This window comes from Rattus rattus, chromosome 6 (genome assembly GCF_011064425.1).
Source record: "Rattus rattus isolate New Zealand chromosome 6, Rrattus_CSIRO_v1, whole genome shotgun sequence".
Taxonomy (NCBI): Eukaryota; Metazoa; Chordata; class Mammalia; order Rodentia; family Muridae; genus Rattus; species Rattus rattus.
Window position 1 is genome coordinate 58,454,585 of NC_046159.1, and position 18,618 is coordinate 58,473,202.

Consider the following 18,618-nt stretch of genomic DNA (forward strand, 5'->3'; position numbering starts at 1 on the left):
TGTACTCCTAGACAGACTGTTTTTTATGCACTTGTTTTGGTTTAAGCAAAAATTATAAGAAATCTCTCCTTCTCCCCAACACACAGCTCTCTCATATGAATTTTTGCAAATTAGCTTCTCTGTGCATTATCTGGGGGATTGTCATATTCATGTTATCAATCTCATGCTATGAAATAAACTCATGTTAAGTGAACGGAGCCAGAGGACAAGACACAAACCTCATGCGTTCTCATCTAGAAGCTTTAGAAGTGACCTCTAGAATGTGGCCAGCCAGTGCACAGCTTTAGTCCCAGCACTTGAAAGGCAGAAGCAGATGGATCTCTATGAGGGTGAGTTCAAGGCCAGCCTGGTCTACGGCTAGTTCAAAATCAGTGCCCCACAATGAAGGACAACATTGTCTCAAAAACAAAAGTGTAGGGGCTGGGGATTTAGCTCAGTGGTAGAGCGCTTACCTAGGAAGCGCAAGGCCCTGGGTTCGGTCCCCAGCTCCGAAAAAAAGAACCAAAAAAAAAAAAAAAAAAAAAAAAAACAAAAAAACAAAAGTGTTGACCTCAGTGAAGAGAGTAGAATCATGAGAGAAGCTGGAAGGGCAGGGGAAGTGGGAACAGAAAGGAGTTGGGAAAGGATACATTTAGGAGGGGAGGGTCAAGTCTAGTGTTCCCAGCATGGAGGGCGACTACAGCTCAAGATCACTGTTCTTCATCTTGTGAAAACTGGAGAAAGTGAACTCGAAACCCCTAAACAGAAAGAATGATAAGAAACTGGAAATGCTAATTACTGAGTATATCATTACATACTATGTGTGTAAATACATGTATGTGTGCTGAAATATCACACTTAGTGAATTATACGATCATTGTATGACAATAAAGAAAAGCAGGGTTGCTGAGAAGGCTCACACCCACATGTAGAAGGAGCAAACCGAGCCCTTCAAGTCGTCTTTTGTCTTTCAAACCTGTGCTTTGGTGCCCCACTCCCACAAAATAAGTAAATAAAGTAATAATATTTTTAAAATGAGAGGCTGGACAGATAGTGGTTAAGAGCACTTATTGCTCCTGTAGAGGACCTGGGTTCAGTTCCCAGCACCCGCATGGTGCTCACAACCTTTTGTTATTCTAGTTCGGTGGAATCTGATGCCCTCTTCTGACCTCTGAGGGGACCAGGCACCCGAGTGTGCATGCACGCGCACGCACACACACACACACACACACACACACACACACACACAAGCACATTCAGACAAAATATTTATACATGTAAAAATGAAAGAAAGCAAACTTTCTTTTTAGTTTATAATGAGGAGCAGGGAATGATTTAGGGATTAGAAGTGCTCGAGGACAACCATGACAAACTGAGTTCAATCCTGAATCCCAGATGATGGAGGGAGAGAATCAACTTCACAAGATTGATGACTTCACACACTCTCACCATGGTATGTGTATACCCCTCCCCCAAAACACAATACAAATCTTTTAAAATTTTAGAAAAAAAGCCAAGGCAATGGATAAATGAATTGTTATTTTTACAAATCTTTTTTTTTAATTGGCATTTGTCATTGTGGACAGAGTGGTTTTGTTCTTTGAAGACCTTTACTCCTGGGAGCCATATCTTGCCTCTAATGCTCTGTAGCTGCTGCTGCTATTGGACCCTTGCAGTAGCCACTTTAAAGCATGCTGTCACCAGAACTTCAGGATGGTCCTGACCACGTCAACGTAGTGACCATCTGGAGGTGGCTTCCTCTGACTTCCAGGTTGCAGGAACTTCTTAATTGTAGGAATGTTGCTGATTCTTGTCTTAAATGCCTGCAGCAGAGGGAAGTCAGACAGCACAGGAGCACTGAGTTCTTCCACCATCAAAATGGCTTCTAGTAGCTGTATGTCTGCCCGACTGAGTTGGTTGCCAACAAGAAAAGCCTCTCCGTGGTCTTTTAAAATCCTTTCAAACACTGGGAAGTAACGGGTTTTAGCCCTCTTCACTACTAAAGCATAGCTTTCTTCTTTTTCCTGAGGGGCTTTAAATGGAGCCCCAGCAATCATCATCATCAGGTCCTGGGTGCCATCAGCATGCATGTCAATCCTGACTCTGTCCTTCAGGTCCTTCCCATACAAGTTGTGCTTGGCAGCCAGGTAGCTGAGGATGGCTCTGGTCTGGGCCAGCAGCATCCCATCTATTTCCACCAATGGGACTTGGCCAAAAAGCAGGCACCCATCCTTTTGCAACTTCTCATATTGTTCTCTTGTCTCAAGAAATTCTTCTTCAAACTCCACTCCAGCTGTAGCCAGCAGCCAACGGATCAACTCCATCCTTCCCCTGCCTTGTAAGTAGTAGAGCTTGAGTTTGACTTCCACGACTCCTGGTTCAGAGTTTCCTTATTCTGGGATTTTGTCTGCAGGAACTTTTACATATCTTTAAAACAAGATTTCATGTAGCTTAAACAGACCTGGAACTTGTAATCCTCCTGCCTCAGACTCCTGAGTGCTAACAGGAGATCAACAGGCATACACCACCTCTTGAGCTGCGAGGAATGTCTCAAAGATCACTGGTTGAAGTGTGAACTGCTGGGCTATGCAGATTCTTATCCTAAACCCTGTGTGATAGGATAGCCAGGCTGCTTCCGCAAGTGCAGATCAAGGTGGAGTAGGTGGTCACTGCACAGTTACGGCCCTCAGGAAGACAGAATTGGCTACATCAGATGGGAAGGTCCCCAGCTTTCTGGCCAAGTCTGCAGGGGCCTGGCTCCTGTTTCTGCCAAGGAGAAAGCAGTGGCTGCTGAACTAAGAAGAGGCTTTCTGGTACCCAAAAGCACACTGGCTTTGGCTCCTCCACAGCTCTTTTTTTTTTTTTCAAAGTCACTTTGTGAGCACTGGCTGTACCGGAATGATCAGCATTCTCTGTGGCTGCTGAAGGATGAGTCAGGACTCTCAATTCTAGCTGCAGAGCTGGGGAAATGGGAGCACCAGGGCAGGAAGGAAGACCATGATGTCAGCAGCTTCCCAGAGCTGGTCAAAATGCTGGAAAGCATGGGCTGGGTTTGGCTTGAAATAAATACATCTAAATGCTTCAACATATCATTAGAAAGATGTATGGAGATGAATCTGTGGGCTGTTGACCTCTGCCCTCAAGCAGGGAGAAGTGTGATGGGAGCCAGGATGATCTGCTCTGTGGAGGATTGCGTCTCTCCAGTCCCTTCACACAAGAACAAAAACAAAAAGAAAGATTGCTAGGGAGATGGCTCAGTGGGTAGAGCACTTGCTAAGTCATTCAGATCTCTCGAATCCAGGTAATAAAGGCAAAACATAGCAGTAATGTAAGCATTCTTAAACCTCAGATGCTATGCAAGGATACAGGATGGCTATGTAAGGATACAGGATGCTATGCAAGGATACAGAATGCTATACAAGGATACAGGATGCAAGTTAACCTGGCCTATAAAGCAGTGATCATCAGGAGACCCTGTTGGGGTTGATCTGGTGCTGCTATGTAGTCAAATCCTAAACTCTGTACTCCAAGATCTGGTTGCCCCAAGACAAGTGCATTCTCAAGTTCACCAGCTTTTGTTGTGCAAACCTTGCTCCCCACGTTAACAGGTCAATAATAGGACAAAGCCTGTGATTGTGCAGTAGAGAGAGACAGGAGGGAATTGAGGATTGTATGAGGGGGTCTCCAAAGAGACCAGAGAAGGAGAAGCGAGGAGGCAAAGAGAGAAGGAGACAGGAGAAGGCAGTCATGAGAAGGGATGGGCCGACCATGAGCATATGGCTAGGAGAAGCAGCAAGTAACGAGGGACATATAGCTGGGATGAAAGCTAGAATAGCTCAAAGCCTGCCCAATCTAGGCTCACAGCTTGTAAATAAATGCCAGGATTGTGTGTCTTATATGCAGGCTAGATAGAATAAGTAATTCCTTCTACAAAACCCTGTCTCAAAACACCATGGTGGAAAGCAAGGACTAAGACCCAAGGTTTTCCTCTGAACCTCTACATGTGTCATGGTATAGACATACCCATCGTATACAATGAAATCATGTACACAGACATCTGTACACATACAGCAAAATGAAACCAACTAAAAAGAAAAAAAAATGCTAACAAGACTCACAAATTAACAAGAAAGAGATCAAGTTAATAGAAAAAATGTGCAAAGTAGGTTCTTCTGGAAAGAAGACACTTAAAGACTATAATTTTAGGAGAAATGTTTAGCTCCCCATGTAATCTGAGAAATGCAAATTGGAAAGTAAGAGGCAAGATGAAAATTTACATTCATAGAAGAGCAATGCATAAATGTTTGTAGCAATTGATTTACTTTCTTTTTGCAGCTCCTCTTATCATAGTAACCAGAAATGGGAAGTAGTCCTTCAATGACCAGTAGCTAAACACATGTGGTCTGCCCAACTGGGGAATATTTTTTCTTTCTTTTTCTTCATCTCTTCTCTTCCTCCTCCCCCTTTTTTTCCTCCTTTTTTTTTTTTTTTTTTTTTTTTTTTAAACATTTATTTATTTATTTATTTATTATTATGTATACCTACCTGTCTGCATTTTGCAGCAGGCCAGAAGAGGCAAAGATTATAGATGGTTGTGAGCCACCATGTGGTTGCTAAAACTAGAACTCTGGAAGAGCAGACAGTGCCTTAACCACTGAATCTCTCCAGCCCCTTTCCTCCTTTAGAGAAAGTCCCTCTAAATAGGACTGTCCTAGAACTCACGCTTGGCCTTGAACTCACAAAGATCTTCCTGCCTCTGACTCAGAGGTGCCTGTCTTATAGAACTTTTGTAAGGACACGTTTTTGAGGAATGGAGCTGAGTATATGGTCAAATGGATAAACACGCAGGCTGTGTTGGAAGCATGCTCTCATATTTTGATCTTGGGCAGATTATTTTAAATCTCTGAACGTTTACCTTCTGGGGATAATGAGAATTTACATAAGTTTTGTGAAAGCTTATGGAAATTATAAAAAATGCTTGGTATAGTGGGCATAGTAATCCTATCTGTGGTCCCAGCACCAGGGAGGCAGAAGCTGGAGCATCAGGAGTTCCAGGTTATCTGGGCTCTGTAGCAAATCTGAGCCCACCTTGGACTGTAGGAAATCTTGTCTCAAAGCAAAAACACCACTTGGGGTGGTTGCACATTCCTTTAATCCCAGCACTTGGGAGGTAGGGGCAGGCAGGTTCTAACCCAGTCTGGTCCGGGTGAGTTCCAGGCTTTCCAGGGCTACATAGTGAGATCCTGAATCAAAACCAGCATAAATGAAAACCCAAAATAGCTGCTTCTGGTGGCACACGCTGACGGGTTATACTGAAGAGACAGAGGTGGGAGGAGAATGGGTTCAAGGCCTGCCAGGGCTCCACCTTCGCCTGTACTGATGAAGGAAGAGGCAGATCACTGCGGTTCAAGGTCAGACTGGTCTATATAGTGAATTCCAGACCAGGCAAACAAACCAACAAAAAGACCAAAACCATCTAGAGTCCGCACTCAATAGGTCGTAACAGGTGACGGATGGCCCTGCTTATGCAAGATGTTGCTATGCAAGCTTTGTATTCCCAGTTTTAATGCTTAGTCATTGACTTTGTGGAGAATATACCTGTGAGTGTGCACTCAGAAGAAGGGGCTGGGATCCCCATGCCGGAGTCACAAGTAGTGGTGATCTGGGAACTGGGATCCTCTGCAAGAGCAGTGCATATTCCTAACCACCAAGCCACCCTCTTGCCTGGTGTTTTGTTTTTGAGACAGGATCTCACATTTTAGACCTTCTCAGGACTCACTGTGTAGGTTGGCTGTCCTGAATTTCTTGCAGTCTCCTGGTCTTGGTCTTTTGCACGTTGGGATTACTGCTGTGCTCTGCCACACCCAGTCTGACTTTCAGGATTTAGTCCAGTCCTGCCTTTCTGCTTTGGAGGCATACATGGGGTGGAAACATCAATCCGTTCCCTTCTCCCTTAGCCACATACTTTCCAAGTAAAGTCACAGCAGTTTCCCTGCTGGCACAGAAAACAGAAAGGAAAAGACCTATGTATCATCTCAGCCTGACAGCAGCATCTAAGGCTTGTGCTGTGAAGCTGGGCACCGAATGGGAAATGGAGAGCTGGCCAGGGTAGCTGCTCAACTGTGACCTGTTCTCAGGACGGAACCGTGCTGAGTCATAGTGCTTGTCAGTTGGTCCTCTCTCCAACACGCTGTGCTTTCTTACGGCCCCTGCTAACCAGCAAGTTCTTCAAGAGCAAGGTCTAGAGGATAAGTGAGTACATTTGTAACCCACGTGACACGAGGCACAATGGCTAACCCTGGACAGGGATGGAGGAGGGGTAAAACCCATCCCAAAGACAGAGACTGCTACAGGAGGCCGTTTCTTCAGTACTATTGACAGCTTAACTTAGAAAAATTATACTTTATATATTTTTGTATGTATATGCTTGTGTATGTTTGGGGACAAATTGTGGGTAGGGTGGGGCAATCTATTCTTTCCTTCTAACATGTGGGTTCAGAGATCAAGCCCGGGCTGTCAAGCCTGGAAGCAAACACTTTCTTGTCGAACTGTCTTGATGACCCACAGCTTAGCTTTAGGTAAAGCGGGCTTTTTTTTCCTTCTTTATTTTTAAACATTTCTAGTGAAATGGGTGGTCATATTACAAGTTAGCTTCCATTACAGATCTCCTTGCCAACTACCATAATGCCTCACGGCCAGTCTCGTTTTATAAATAGTGATAATTATAGAATATTGGACACCAAGTGAAGAGTCATCAGTTGTCACACCACCACACCCAGCTTCAAAGCAATTTGTAATATAAGAAACATTCCATCCCTGGGCCTAGAAGTAAGATTAAACATTTTATGTGCGATTGTACTTAAAATGGTAAATTAGAAACAAGCCATAAAATTATTAATTTAACCTGGCACGATGTTACACACTTTTCATTCCAGTAAAAAGAGGTAAACACAAGCAGGTATCCGTGAGTTCGAGGCCAGGCAAGACTACATAGTGAGATCCTGGCTCAAAAGCAAAAAACAGTTTAGGGTTCTCGTGTCCTGGAACAGTATGGACTTCGTATATAGCCTCACCTTATACATACTCTCTACTACGACTAAAGAAGATGCTACTTGTCTGCAATTGCTTTATCTGCAAGGGTAGATATGTTGGCGTGTGCCTGAACCCCAGCACTTGGGTAATGGAGACAGGGGATTAAGAGTTCAAGGTCTGGGCTGGAGAGATGGCTCAGCTGTTAAGAGCACTGCTCTTCCAAAGGTCCTGAGTTCAATTCCTAGCAACCACATGGTGGCTCACAACCATCTGTAATGGGGATCCGATGTCTGTGTCTGGTGTGTGTGAAGACAGCGACAGTGTACTCACATACATGTAATAAATCTTAAAAAAAAAAAAAAACCACTGGTTAAAGAGTTAAAGAGTCCATATAGAGCTGATGACTTTGAAGTCATCCTGTGGTTGGGACCCAGTCTCAAACAAACAAGAAAGAAAGATAGAAAAGAAAAAGATACTAGAGTTTGACAATCAGACCAGGCCCAGGGAATCTGTACATTTATAATGCCGTATAAAACTTCCATTAAGAAACAGTTGAAATAAACTCTACCATTTTACCTCTGGTCAGCTTGATGCTATAGCTTAATCACTTGCTATGGATTTTCCAACATGATTGGAGGCATGATTTTTTTGTGCTACCCAAACCTTTTATGCTTTAAAACATGATAATGTTTAAAGGTTTAAAAACAGCACACATGTTCTTAAAATGCACTCACACAATCGCTGTGCATTAACACAGATTAAACACCAACTGCTGAGTGCTTTAAGCTATTGGTGAGTAACAGTGGTGATATAAACCTAGGTTTTATGTCTCTTAATCAGTCAGAGTTTTAGAACCGGAAGGATCCACTGAGATGACGTGCTAGGGATAACAGTGGCTCACGTCTCCACAGTCACCCAGAGAGGACAGCTGCTGGCAAGGAGGGTTCATCCTAATCTCACCTTCTAACTTTTTTAGGTTTATTTTCATTTTATGTGCATTGATGTTTTGCTTGCATGCATGTTTGTGTAGTCCCTGGGTGTGGTGCCGTGGAGGCCAAAAGGATGGAGTTATGGATGGGTGCAAAATGCCGTTCGGGAGCTGGTAGTTGAATCTGGGTCCTCTGGAAGCAGCCAGTGCTCTTTTTAGCTGAGCCATCTCTCCAGACTCTTAGGAGTTTCTGTTCGTTTTGGTACTGGGTACTGGAAACCAGGACCTCACACTTTCCAAGCACTCTACCGTTGAGCCGTATCCCCTGCCTTTCAATGTCTTCAGAGATTTCTGCATTCAGTTGAAAAAAAAAATGAAGCTGGGCATGGTGGCATGCTTACAATCTCAGGAACTCTGGAGACAGAGACAGGTGGGTTTCTGTGAGTTCGAGACCAGCCTGGTCTATGAGTACTGAGTTCCAGGATGGTTAGGGCTATATAGAGACACTGACTCAAACAGCAAGAACAGCAACAAAGAATTCATGTGTATGTGGCTGAGTGTATTTACGTGCCTCTCCTGAGCTACGGGACATTAGATCCTGAGCTAGAGGACATTAGATCCTCTGGAGCTGGAGTTATAGGTAGTCGTTCCAGTAGGTTATAGATGTTGGAACTAAATTCTCGTTCTCTTCAAGAGCAGCATGTGTTGCTGTTGCTGGTGGTGGGTTTTTTGTTTGAGACTGGGTTTCACTGTTGTTGAACATTTTATTCTTTGGTTGAAATGGAACCCAGAGTCTTGTGCAAGGGAGACAAGTGCTCTACTAAACCGTATCTACAGCCCAAGGGTCTTACTATGAGGCCATGGCTGACCTGGGACTTGCTATGTAGATTAGGATGAACTTGGACAGACAAGAGATCCTACTGCCTCTACTTCCCAAGTGCAAGAGATTGGTATGCACCACCATGCCTAGCTGCAAGTGCCTTTAACTTCTAAGTCATCTTTCTGCATGCCCATGTTGAAGTTTAAAGAGAAAGTCACTTGCGGGACCTAAAATTTAAACAAACTTTAGTACATTTTAGAACTCAAGATTGAGACTTCCAGATTTTTCATGTTTCTAATAAAAATTCATCAAAATGGGACAGAGTTCTAGAATCTTTTAATTTATATAGGAAAAAAAATTTAGCGGGTGGTGGTGGTGGTGGTGGTACTGCTGGGTTTCAAACCCAGGACTTACTGGGAAAATTTACACGAAAGCCTTCTGCTTTGAGGACCTATGACTATACACAGAATCTCTTTTGGAGACACCATGAAATACAAACGGAAGGTCACTCCTGATTGGGGTAGCCCAGGTCAATGACTTTCCTAGCCTCCTCTCTCATACATAAAACCTAGGGATGTCATTCATTATGGGTCACAAGAAGTGTTGTGACACAAATAACCTGTCACCGTCTTCAACCTCATTAGGCATTTTCATTTGGGGCTACTGCAAACCAGGGCCACTAGCAGCGCGCTGTCAGTTTACACCCAGGAAACACAAAACCCATGGACCGTAATGGTAGCCACAGCCGCTTCTATGATCAGGCCACTACGTCCTTCCCCCAAACTTAAGTGTGTGTATTCTGGAAACCTGGCCTGCTTCTGAGCCCCACAGGCTTAGGGGAGGCCAGGAAGGGGGTAAGTTGGCTCCCGCAAGCAGAGACCACTGCCTGGGACAGTCCTCTAGGCTACAGCTGGCGAGAACCATCACTCGGAGTTGGAGTAAGGCCAGCAAAGGATCGAGGGGCAAGCAGCGAAACATCCACAGGAGCCACAGATCCTAGCTACGAGCGGGAAGGCCGCGATCCGGGCAGAACGGAAGAGGCCGGGCGTGGAGCAATCTGCTCCGCCTCTGCCTCCCTCGCGCGAGGCCGCGCTCCCAGCGGGCGATTCTGATTGGCCGGCGTAGCTTCCTTTGCTGATTGGACCCGTGGGCGAGGCGGAGGAGAGCCGTGCGCAGCGGCGTGTGTGGGGCCGTGTGCAGACCCGCGTGTGGCGCAGGCAAGGACCCTGAAAATAAACAGCCGCTGCTTTGCGAGTCTCCTTCTTGGGTCTACGTCCGAGTCTCCTCCGCTGTGGGCAGCTCAGACGCCGAAGGTGAGAGCCGATGGTATAACCTGCGCAATGGAGGTCTCTGGGTTGGTACGGCTGAGACCGACGGAGGGCCGGAACTGCGAGGCACGATGGCGGCCGCACCTTGGCCTGCGCCCTGCTGCGTCAGGCGCGGGGCTCGGCCCGACTGCCGCCTGGGCCGGAGTTTCTGGCCCGCCGCACTCGGGCGGGTGTTCTGGCCGTCCTGCGGCGCGGGCACTGGGGTCGGTGCGCGGGGGCCTCGCTCGGGCCCCACGGCCACGCAGGCCTCAGCCGTGTGGCCACCAGGCCTGGCGTCCTTGGGGCCGAGGCGAGGAGGGTCGCGCGCGGGCCTAGCACCGAGGGCCAGTGTGGCGGGAACTCCTGAAACTGGGCGGTGTGGCGGGGGAGAGCGCCTGGTCGTGGTGGAGGTCCCCAGGCCGAGCGCAGGGTGGAGGCCTGGCGGGCCATGTGCCAGCGGCTGCGGGGCCTCAGCACCCGGCCGGTGACGAAGCCCGCGCATGCCGCTGTAGTGCTCAGGAGTCTGGATTCGGTTCTCCGTACTGTCGATCTTTATTCAAACTCCTGATTTCTTGTAGTTTATATTCCTAAGGCTTATTTGACGTCGCTCCTCAAAAGGAGCCACTTACTCCCGAGTCGATGAGATTCAAGCCTTAGGTCCTTCAAACCTGCCCCCCCCCTTTTTTTTTAAATGGAGCGGGGTGGAAAGGACTCCAGGTTGTCAGGCCTTTAAGGCCATCAGGGCGGCAGAGGTCTTTGCCAATATTTCTCGGATTAAACGGATATAAATTACAAGCAAGCCTCGGAAGTAGAGTTGGCAAAGATCAATCTAGATTTTTCGTTAGCGTGAAAACCTGTTTTAGAACGGTTTAATCGCTCTCACTTGGGTTTGGGTGTTGATTTTATAGGTAAAGCTTTTGCTTGTTGCCACATGTCAAGCACATGGCCTAGGCCACCAGGCACTTTCAGAGGAAGTGACTACATCTGGGGTGGGGGTGGGGGTCTTAAGAAAAGGAGACATTGCACAGCAATCGGCTGATTAGGTTTTGGCAATATTCTTGAAGACACAAAATAGACAAAATAAATCACGACACTTAATTTGCATTAAAGAAAAAAGGAATTAAGTTATCCCCATTTACACAAATTTTTTTATGAGATAAAAGTTCTCATTTCCTGTTGTTTGACCCAATTTTGGAAAGGTTTACGCCAATGAATTTGTGTTTAAATTTGCAAGTTTGTTAGCTATTTGCTCCTAGCATATATATTGAATGTAAGATTTTGAAAGTTTTAAAAAGATACATAAGCTGTAGTCCTTATCACTTTATTCTTTAACTCTAAAAAATTGAAAGTTAACGTGGTTAAAATTGAAGCTTATCAAATTATAACCCCCATAGACCTAGATACTTTCTTTTAAAGAAAGCTTGTTAAGCTTGCTTCTTGTCTACAAGGAACTCTTTGTATGCTGGACTATAAAAGGAATAATTTATTGGAATCCCAAGGGCTGAATTAAGGGCTTAATTTTTTTCCCTCAAATTACAACTCCTGTTAACAAATTTTTAAAACCTAATACTACTATATCTGTATTTACCTCCTACTTCACATTAGGACATTCTTGTATTTGAACTGTTTCTTCTCATATTGATAGCAAGAGGTAATTTATTTCAAAGAGATGTGCAGTTTGTAAAGTGTTTTCAAGCCAAGTCAGCTGAAGACCAAGGGATTATATTCTGGCAGTTGAACAACTGCAAATATTAAGGTTTTGGTAATGGATATGACTTGATTCTTTTTACCTTTAGACCTGAAAACAATATATAGTGAATAAGTCACTGCTGGAGTGATTGCTCTATTAGGTAAATACATTGCCAGAGAGATTTTTGCCTTCCTCTCCTAGCCTCCTGACAGTAAGTGGAGAGCCAGAATACTAATACCAAGGCATTCTGGTCAGCTATGTGGGGAATGCTCTTTTCCACACTGCCTCACTTAATAGGGCTCTGGTTTTGGCACTAATTTCAGGTTGTTAAATACTTGAGATAATAAAGTGAACTTACGGCCTCATGCAAATAGGAAGACTTTGTACATTATGAGCACAAGCCAGATGTAGTGATACAGGCCTCTATCATCCCAGTACTTGGAAAGGAGGATAGGCAGGATTGGAAATAAATTTGAAGCCTACCTAGGCTAAAGAATAAAATTCTGTTCTAAGTGGGTAGGAAAATCCAGGAGTGGTGACACTTATACCAGAACTGAGGCCCATCTCTTAAATTTGAGGACTGGCTCCTATATCTGTTAAATTCCAGGCCATCAGAGGTTGCATAGTCCCCTATTCCAAAAGAGGTTGGAGCAGGGGAGATAAAAGAAATATATGAGAGTGCTACAGTAATCTGAAGTTGACTCCATAATTACTAATGAGGGTATTTAGCTAGTGAAATTAAGCTGTTAGTGTTTGTGTGTATTAACACTCAGAAGGTTAAAAGATTTTGGCCTAAAATCAAATCTCTGTGAACGACTACTGTGAATGAATTAAAAAATGACTCCAGTGTCTCACCTGTTGTAGTTTTTATTTGGTGAATCTATTCTTTCTGCATTGAGATTTAATACATATAAGAAGCATGTATGTATAAGCATTTTTCTTTATCACTTAGCTAGCCTTAGAGGACTTAGAGGCAAACTGTTGGCATCTTGTTAGTCCGAGGTTTTACCTGTATGCCTCTAGTAAGTAAGTCACTTGTTCTTAGATTTGTTCTATTATTATTATTGTTATTATTATTATTATATTATTATTATCGAGACAAGATTCTCTTTGTAGATCTCTCTGTCTTAAAACTCACTCTGTAGACCTGGTTGGCGTTGAATTCAGAGATTTGCCTGCCTCTGCCTCCCCAGGGCTGGGATTAAACGAATTGGGCCACCAAGTCCAGCCACCCCATTTCCTTATTAAAAAGAAGTAAGAATACATAACTTGAAGACTTGTTAAGATAGTAGATTGTGTAAATTATGGCTGACACAGTAGGTACTCAGCAAAATTAAGCCTTTGCACAGGTAGTCAGGGCAGGCAGATATGGGTATAAATAACCAAGGTCAGGTGAGTGATATGTAGGGTAAAACAGTTTCTCCCATTGATACTCTTTGGTGGCCAGAATCAGGTAACAGGCTGTATCTTGCTTTTTATTTTTATTATATCTAGTTTGTATAATAGTGCGTGTATTGTTGTGCCAAGCCATTTTACTGGAGCATAAAAGTATGTTCAGAGGGCAAGAACTGCCCTGCGGTCTCAGTATAACAACTGTGCTAAGGCAGGGATACCCCTTTGCTTGGGAAAAATAACTTAAGGGTCTAGAGCATAAAAATAAATGTAAACCACTGTGTTAAAGCCAGATGAAGTAAAGTTAGCTCAACACACACCATAGTTGGTGAGGGCCATGTATGTGTCTTTGAGATGACATAATAGTCAAGTTTACTAGCTTACCTGAACTTAACCATGATTCTAGAATCTTTATACTGCTAAGATAACTAGCAAAAGGAAGAGAACACATCTGTTCTCTTAACAGCAGTGAAAAGTAGTATTCTGGGCTTGGAATTGATTTTTTTTTTTTTTTTTGAGATCTTATCACACCATCATGTTAGTGCTTGATTGCTCTAAACACTTGATCATCCTGCCTTAGCCTCCTTATGCTGGGATATTAGACATGCACCTGCCACTAATAATACCTAATAATACTGCCTAATACTGCTTTGTATATTTTCTTTCCCTTGCTTAGGTGTGTGTGTGTGTGTGTGTGTGTGTGTGTGTGTGTGTGTGTGTGTGTGTGTGTGTGTCCTGGAGATGGAACCTAGGGCTTCAAGAATGCTAGGCCAACACTATTCTAAACTACAGTTGTAGCCCATATTTGTTTTTTCATATTGGCATTTTGTGTAGCACGTCATGATAGTAATTCTCCAGAGGTCTGAGCTTGTGTGACAAGGTACAGTGAGATGGAGATTTAGCTGCTGGCTCATTTTAGTTATTTCTAGTGGAAATTCTCAACTACTCTTGGATTTTTAGATACTTTTTTTCTTCCATTTAGAACTTTTCCCCCCCATGTGGAGAGATTTAATGGGAGAATGAGACAAGGGGAAGGAAAGGGACGAGAGAAAGAGGAGAACTTTCTTGATTTGCTTTTTATACTAGCACTATTATTTTGTATGGCTCTTTTTGTCTGCAGCTATAGGAGTGTGTGTGTGTGTGTGTGTGTGTGTGCGTGTGCGTGCGCGCGCGCATGCGCGCCTGCCATATGTGTACCTGATGCTAGATGCTAGTGGCGGCTGGCTCTTGAAACTGGAGCCATGTCAATGTTGGGAAGAGAATTCTAGTCCTTCCACAACTCTTCAGCCTGGGTTTTTTGTTTGGCTAGTTGTTTCTCATCAGAAATGTTCCTTAAAGAGTGAGCCTTGATCCCTATTGGAAGCAAAAGCCTTTGCTCCTAAAAAAGTCTACATAGGATCATACCTATGATTTGAGAAAGTGGAGTTTAACTACTCTTTTGGTTTTCTTTTTTTGTTTTTGTTTTTGTTTTTTTTTTGTTTGTTTTTTGATTTTTGTTTTGTTTTCCAGAGCTGAGGACCGAACCCAGGGCCTTGCACTTACTAGGCAAGTGCTCTACCACTGAGTTAAATCCCCAACCCCTTGAGTGACTTCTCTAAATGAGCACTTAATTGAAAACTTAACGCAGTAAATTAGTGGTAGAGTAACTTGTGATACCAAGCATGTTTAGTGCTTTACTGTTAGTATTTGATCAGATTGAATTGGGTCTGTATAAGATACAAGTTGTACAGAGCAGAAAGGACTTAGGACATCCCCATCTCTGCAAAAGCCTTGATACCTAACTGTTAGCAAAAGGATCACTGTATGGTGTGCTGCAGTGATTCAAAGATGAGATGACTCAGTCTTCGCCCTCCAGGAATGAGTAAAAGCATTGTTAGTGTGCTTTGATAGCTGTTAACAAGTACCCTGGGTTTTAATCTGAATTTGAGGTTGGGAGATACATTCAGATTTTTTTTTTAATAGATTTGGCATTGAGATGGCTCCTAAAAGTTGGAAAAGGGTGTAACAAATAAGGGGGGTTCTAGACGAATCTGACAGTCACAGGTTGTGAAAGTCATAATTCTCAGCCATGTTTTAAGATTCTATGGGGAATGGTCAGAATCTGTAAAAGCCCTAACTAAATGCAGTTGCACATAAAAGGGGAGTACTGACTGAGCTGCCTGGCCTAAGGGAGAAGGTAATTTGCATGCATAGTATCTAAGACAATTAGACTTTAGAGCCGAGTGGCTGTGGTTTACTTTTGTTTCAAGTTTTTGATAAAGAATGAATATATGTAGTCTGGGCTGCCCTGGAACTCTGGATTCTCTTCCACTTTTCTTGGCTTGAAATTTTAGATTAATATTCCTGGGCAAAAGTAAGCTTCTTTTTTTGTATTAGGTTTCCTTGGGCAGTAGGTACATATGGGTTGCATGCACACACCCACACGGCTGGACCTGGAATGATGAAGTACTGCTGAGATTATTAACACAGGCATGTTAATCCACATGCCTCGTGTAGAAGTTGTAAGATAGAGTTTCAGAGTTTTTCATTTTGCATATGGTAGTAGGTATATGAAGCTCAGGTAAATAAATGGGTGTATTTCTAGCCAGTAGGAATTCTAAGTGTTTAATGATATTTTTTGATATTCCAAAGCTCTAACTGCAGCTATGAGCAGCAACGAATGCTTCAAGTGTGGACGATCTGGCCACTGGGCCAGGGAATGCCCTACTGGTGGAGGTCGGGGTCGTGGAATGAGAAGCCGCGGCAGAGGTGGTTTTACCTCGGATAGAGGTATTTTTGTCGAATAAAAAAATTTGAAGTACTCCAGCATTCATTAATAACAGGACTGGCCTGATTATCCCAATTCTTTTTGTTTCTGCTCAAAATAGGGTTCCAGTTTGTTTCCTCGTCTCTTCCTGACATCTGTTACCGCTGTGGTGAGTCTGGTCATCTTGCCAAGGACTGTGATCTTCAGGAGGATGGTAAGTGTTTAACACTCGATACTCTTGAGAGGTGAGTGTGTCCCACACACAGCTTTGTAAGGTGTCCTAGCGTTGAGGGTTGTAGCATGTGGTAAACATACTATTCTAGAAAGGTTTTATAGTCTTGGTCTGCTTCTTTTCCTTATTGTTGAAGCCTGCTATAACTGCGGTAGAGGTGGCCACATTGCCAAGGACTGCAAGGAGCCCAAGAGAGAGCGAGAGCAATGCTGCTACAACTGTGGCAAGCCAGGCCATCTGGCTCGTGACTGTGACCACGCGGATGAGCAGAAGTGCTATTCCTGTGGGGAATTTGGACATATTCAAAAAGACTGCACCAAGGTGAAGTGCTATAGGTGAGTCATGAAGTGGGTGCTGAAAAACTTTGTGGAGGTAGTGTCTGTTGAGGACAGCTTGTGACTTGTTCTTCCTTAGGGGATAGATCATCATCAGGCTTAGTGGCAGAGATGACTTTACTTACTGAGCCATCTTAGTTTTTCCCTTTTTGAGAGGAGTTCACTATGTAGCCCAAATTGGCCCTTTAATTTGAGGCAGTTTTAACTGATGGGGCGACCATTCCTGACAAAGAGAGACTGCTCCTTTTTTTTTTTTTGGTGGTACTAGGTATTGGACCTAGGACCTCAAACCTGGTAGGCAGACTCCACCATTGAACCAAGACTTCCCATTTATGTGTGGATGTGTGGCTTGTATGTGGTATAGTTACTAAGTGCTGTTGGGACATATAAATGAAACCTTAGGGATTAATTTACAAACAACATCTTTGTTGAGGTTTTGGGCTTGGAACTAAATAATCTCTTATGACTAGGTTTTTGAGAACTTAGTTTGTTTTTTTTTTAATCTTCTCTGTTAGCTAGAAGATACAAAGATGTAGAATCTTAGCTGGGTATGATGATTTAACTCACATAGTCATAACACAGAGCTAGAAGGTGGTATTTGAGGCCTGCATTGGCTTATATATGACTGTTTTCAAAAGTAAAACAGCATATAGTCCTTTTAAAGAAGAAAGAAAACACTTGAGTGCATTGTAAAGGATTTAAAAACAACTTGGGCAGTAATGTCTCTTTTATTAAGAGAGGATAGTCGGGGCTGGAGAGATGGCTCAGTGGTTAAGAGCACTGACTGCTCTTCCAGAGGTCCTGAGTTCAAATCCCAGCAACCACATGGTGGCTCACAACCATCTGTAATGAGGTCTGATGCCCTCTTCTGGTGTGTCTGAAGACAGCTACAGTGTGCTTACATATAATAAATAAACAAATCTTTAAAAAAAAAGAGGATAGTCTTATAAAGAAAAACATACTTATTTGTGTTAATGAGTTTTTCCTTCCGTATTGATTTGAGAACAATTTTATTCTAAGATGCAGTGTCAAAACTCTGTAAATTCCTTTTTTTTTTTTCCCCTTTTTCTTTAGGTGTGGTGAAACTGGTCATGTAGCCATCAATTGCAGCAAGACAAGTGAAGTCAACTGTTACCGCTGTGGCGAGTCAGGGCATCTTGCACGGGAATGCACAATTGAGGCTACTGCCTAATTATTTTCCTTTGTCGCCCCTCCTTTTTCTGATTGATGGTTGTATTATTTTCTCTGAATCCTCTTCACTGGCCAAAGGTTGGCAGATAGAGGCTGTTCCCAGGCCAGTGAGCTTTACTTGCAGTGTAAAAGGAGGAAAGGGGTGGAAAAAAAAACCGAATTTCTGCATTTAACTACAAAAAAAAGTTTATGTTTAGTTTGGTAGAGGTGTTATGTATAATGCTTTGTTAAAGAACCCCCTTTCCGTGCCACTGGTGAATAGGGATTAATGAATGGGAAGAGTTCAGTCAGACCAGTAAGCCCTTCTGGGTTTGAGTGTGTTCCCATGTAGGAGGTAAAACCAATTCTGGACGCATCTAAGCTTCCATGAATAACTTTAATTCTTAGCATAATGACGGCCTTGGATTGTCTGACCTCAGTAGCTATTAAATAACATCGAGTAACATCTGCATCAGGCCCTCATAGAACATTCAGTTGAGTTGGGAGTAAACTGAAAAGACAAATGTGTTGAAGGCTATGCCAGGGAATCTGGCTAAAGCCTAATACAGGAGCATCTTCATCCCAGTGTTGATGCTGGACGTACAGAAGGTGATGGCAAAGGTGTAGAACACATTTTTTCAAAGACTAAATCTAAAACCCAGAGTAAACATCCGATGCTCAGAGTTAGCATAATTTGGAGCTATTCAGGAATTGCAGAGAAATGCATTTTCACAGAAATCAAGATGTTATTTTTGTATACTATATCACTTAGACAACTGTGTTTCATTTGCTGTAATCAGTTTTTAAAAGTCAGATGGAAAAAGCAACTGAAGTCTTAGAAAATAGAAAATGTAATTTTAAACTATTCCAATAAAGCTGGAGGAGGAAGGGGAGTTTTGACTAAAGTTCCTTTTGTTTGTTTTAAATTTTCATCAATGTATATAGAACAAAATGCCATATTAAAGAGGGGAATGTGGAGGACTCAAA

The 18,618-nt window shown here is 43.3% G+C and overlaps 2 protein-coding genes across 5 annotated transcripts; one reads left to right on the plus strand and one right to left on the minus strand.

Moving 5' to 3' along the window:
* Nucleotides 1-1,642: 1,642 nt before the first annotated feature.
* On the minus strand, nucleotides 1,643-2,378 carry LOC116902734 (glutathione S-transferase alpha-4-like). The gene has a single exon (XM_032905083.1). It carries the CDS (start codon nucleotides 2,301-2,303, stop codon nucleotides 1,677-1,679), a length of 627 nt encoding a protein of 208 aa, XP_032760974.1. The 5' UTR covers nucleotides 2,304-2,378; the 3' UTR covers nucleotides 1,643-1,676.
* A 7,531-nt stretch (nucleotides 2,379-9,909) lies between these two features.
* On the plus strand, nucleotides 9,910-18,618 carry Cnbp (CCHC-type zinc finger nucleic acid binding protein). 4 transcript variants are annotated; one of them, XM_032906146.1, is made up of 5 exons: nucleotides 9,910-10,072; nucleotides 15,780-15,896; nucleotides 16,016-16,108; nucleotides 16,260-16,461; nucleotides 17,536-18,618. In XM_032906146.1, the coding sequence occupies exons 2-5, from the start codon at nucleotides 15,794-15,796 to the stop codon at nucleotides 17,651-17,653; spliced, it is 516 nt and encodes a 171-aa protein (XP_032762037.1). In that variant the 5' UTR covers nucleotides 9,910-10,072; nucleotides 15,780-15,793; the 3' UTR covers nucleotides 17,654-18,618. The 4 variants fall into 4 exon arrangements, with proteins under 4 accessions (XP_032762037.1, XP_032762035.1, XP_032762038.1 ...); XM_032906144.1 differs by having other exon boundaries at nucleotides 9,911-10,072; nucleotides 15,780-15,917; XM_032906147.1 differs by having other exon boundaries at nucleotides 9,911-10,072; nucleotides 16,263-16,461.

Bases quoted from the DNA above. Each gene is read 5' to 3' on its own strand.
- Cnbp (XM_032906144.1), top strand. From the start codon at position 15,794: ATGAGCAGCAACGAATGCTTCAAGTGTGGACGATCTGGCCACTGGGCC. The intron at 15,918-16,015 runs GTATTTTTGTCG...TGCTCAAAATAG, and splicing joins TGGTTTTACCTCGGATAGAG to GGTTCCAGTTTGTTTCCTCG. The intron at 16,109-16,259 runs GTAAGTGTTTAA...TCCTTATTGTTG, and splicing joins CTGTGATCTTCAGGAGGATG to AAGCCTGCTATAACTGCGGT.
- LOC116902734 (XM_032905083.1), bottom strand. From the start codon at position 2,303: ATGGAGTTGATCCGTTGGCTGCTGGCTACAGCTGGAGTGGAGTTTGAA.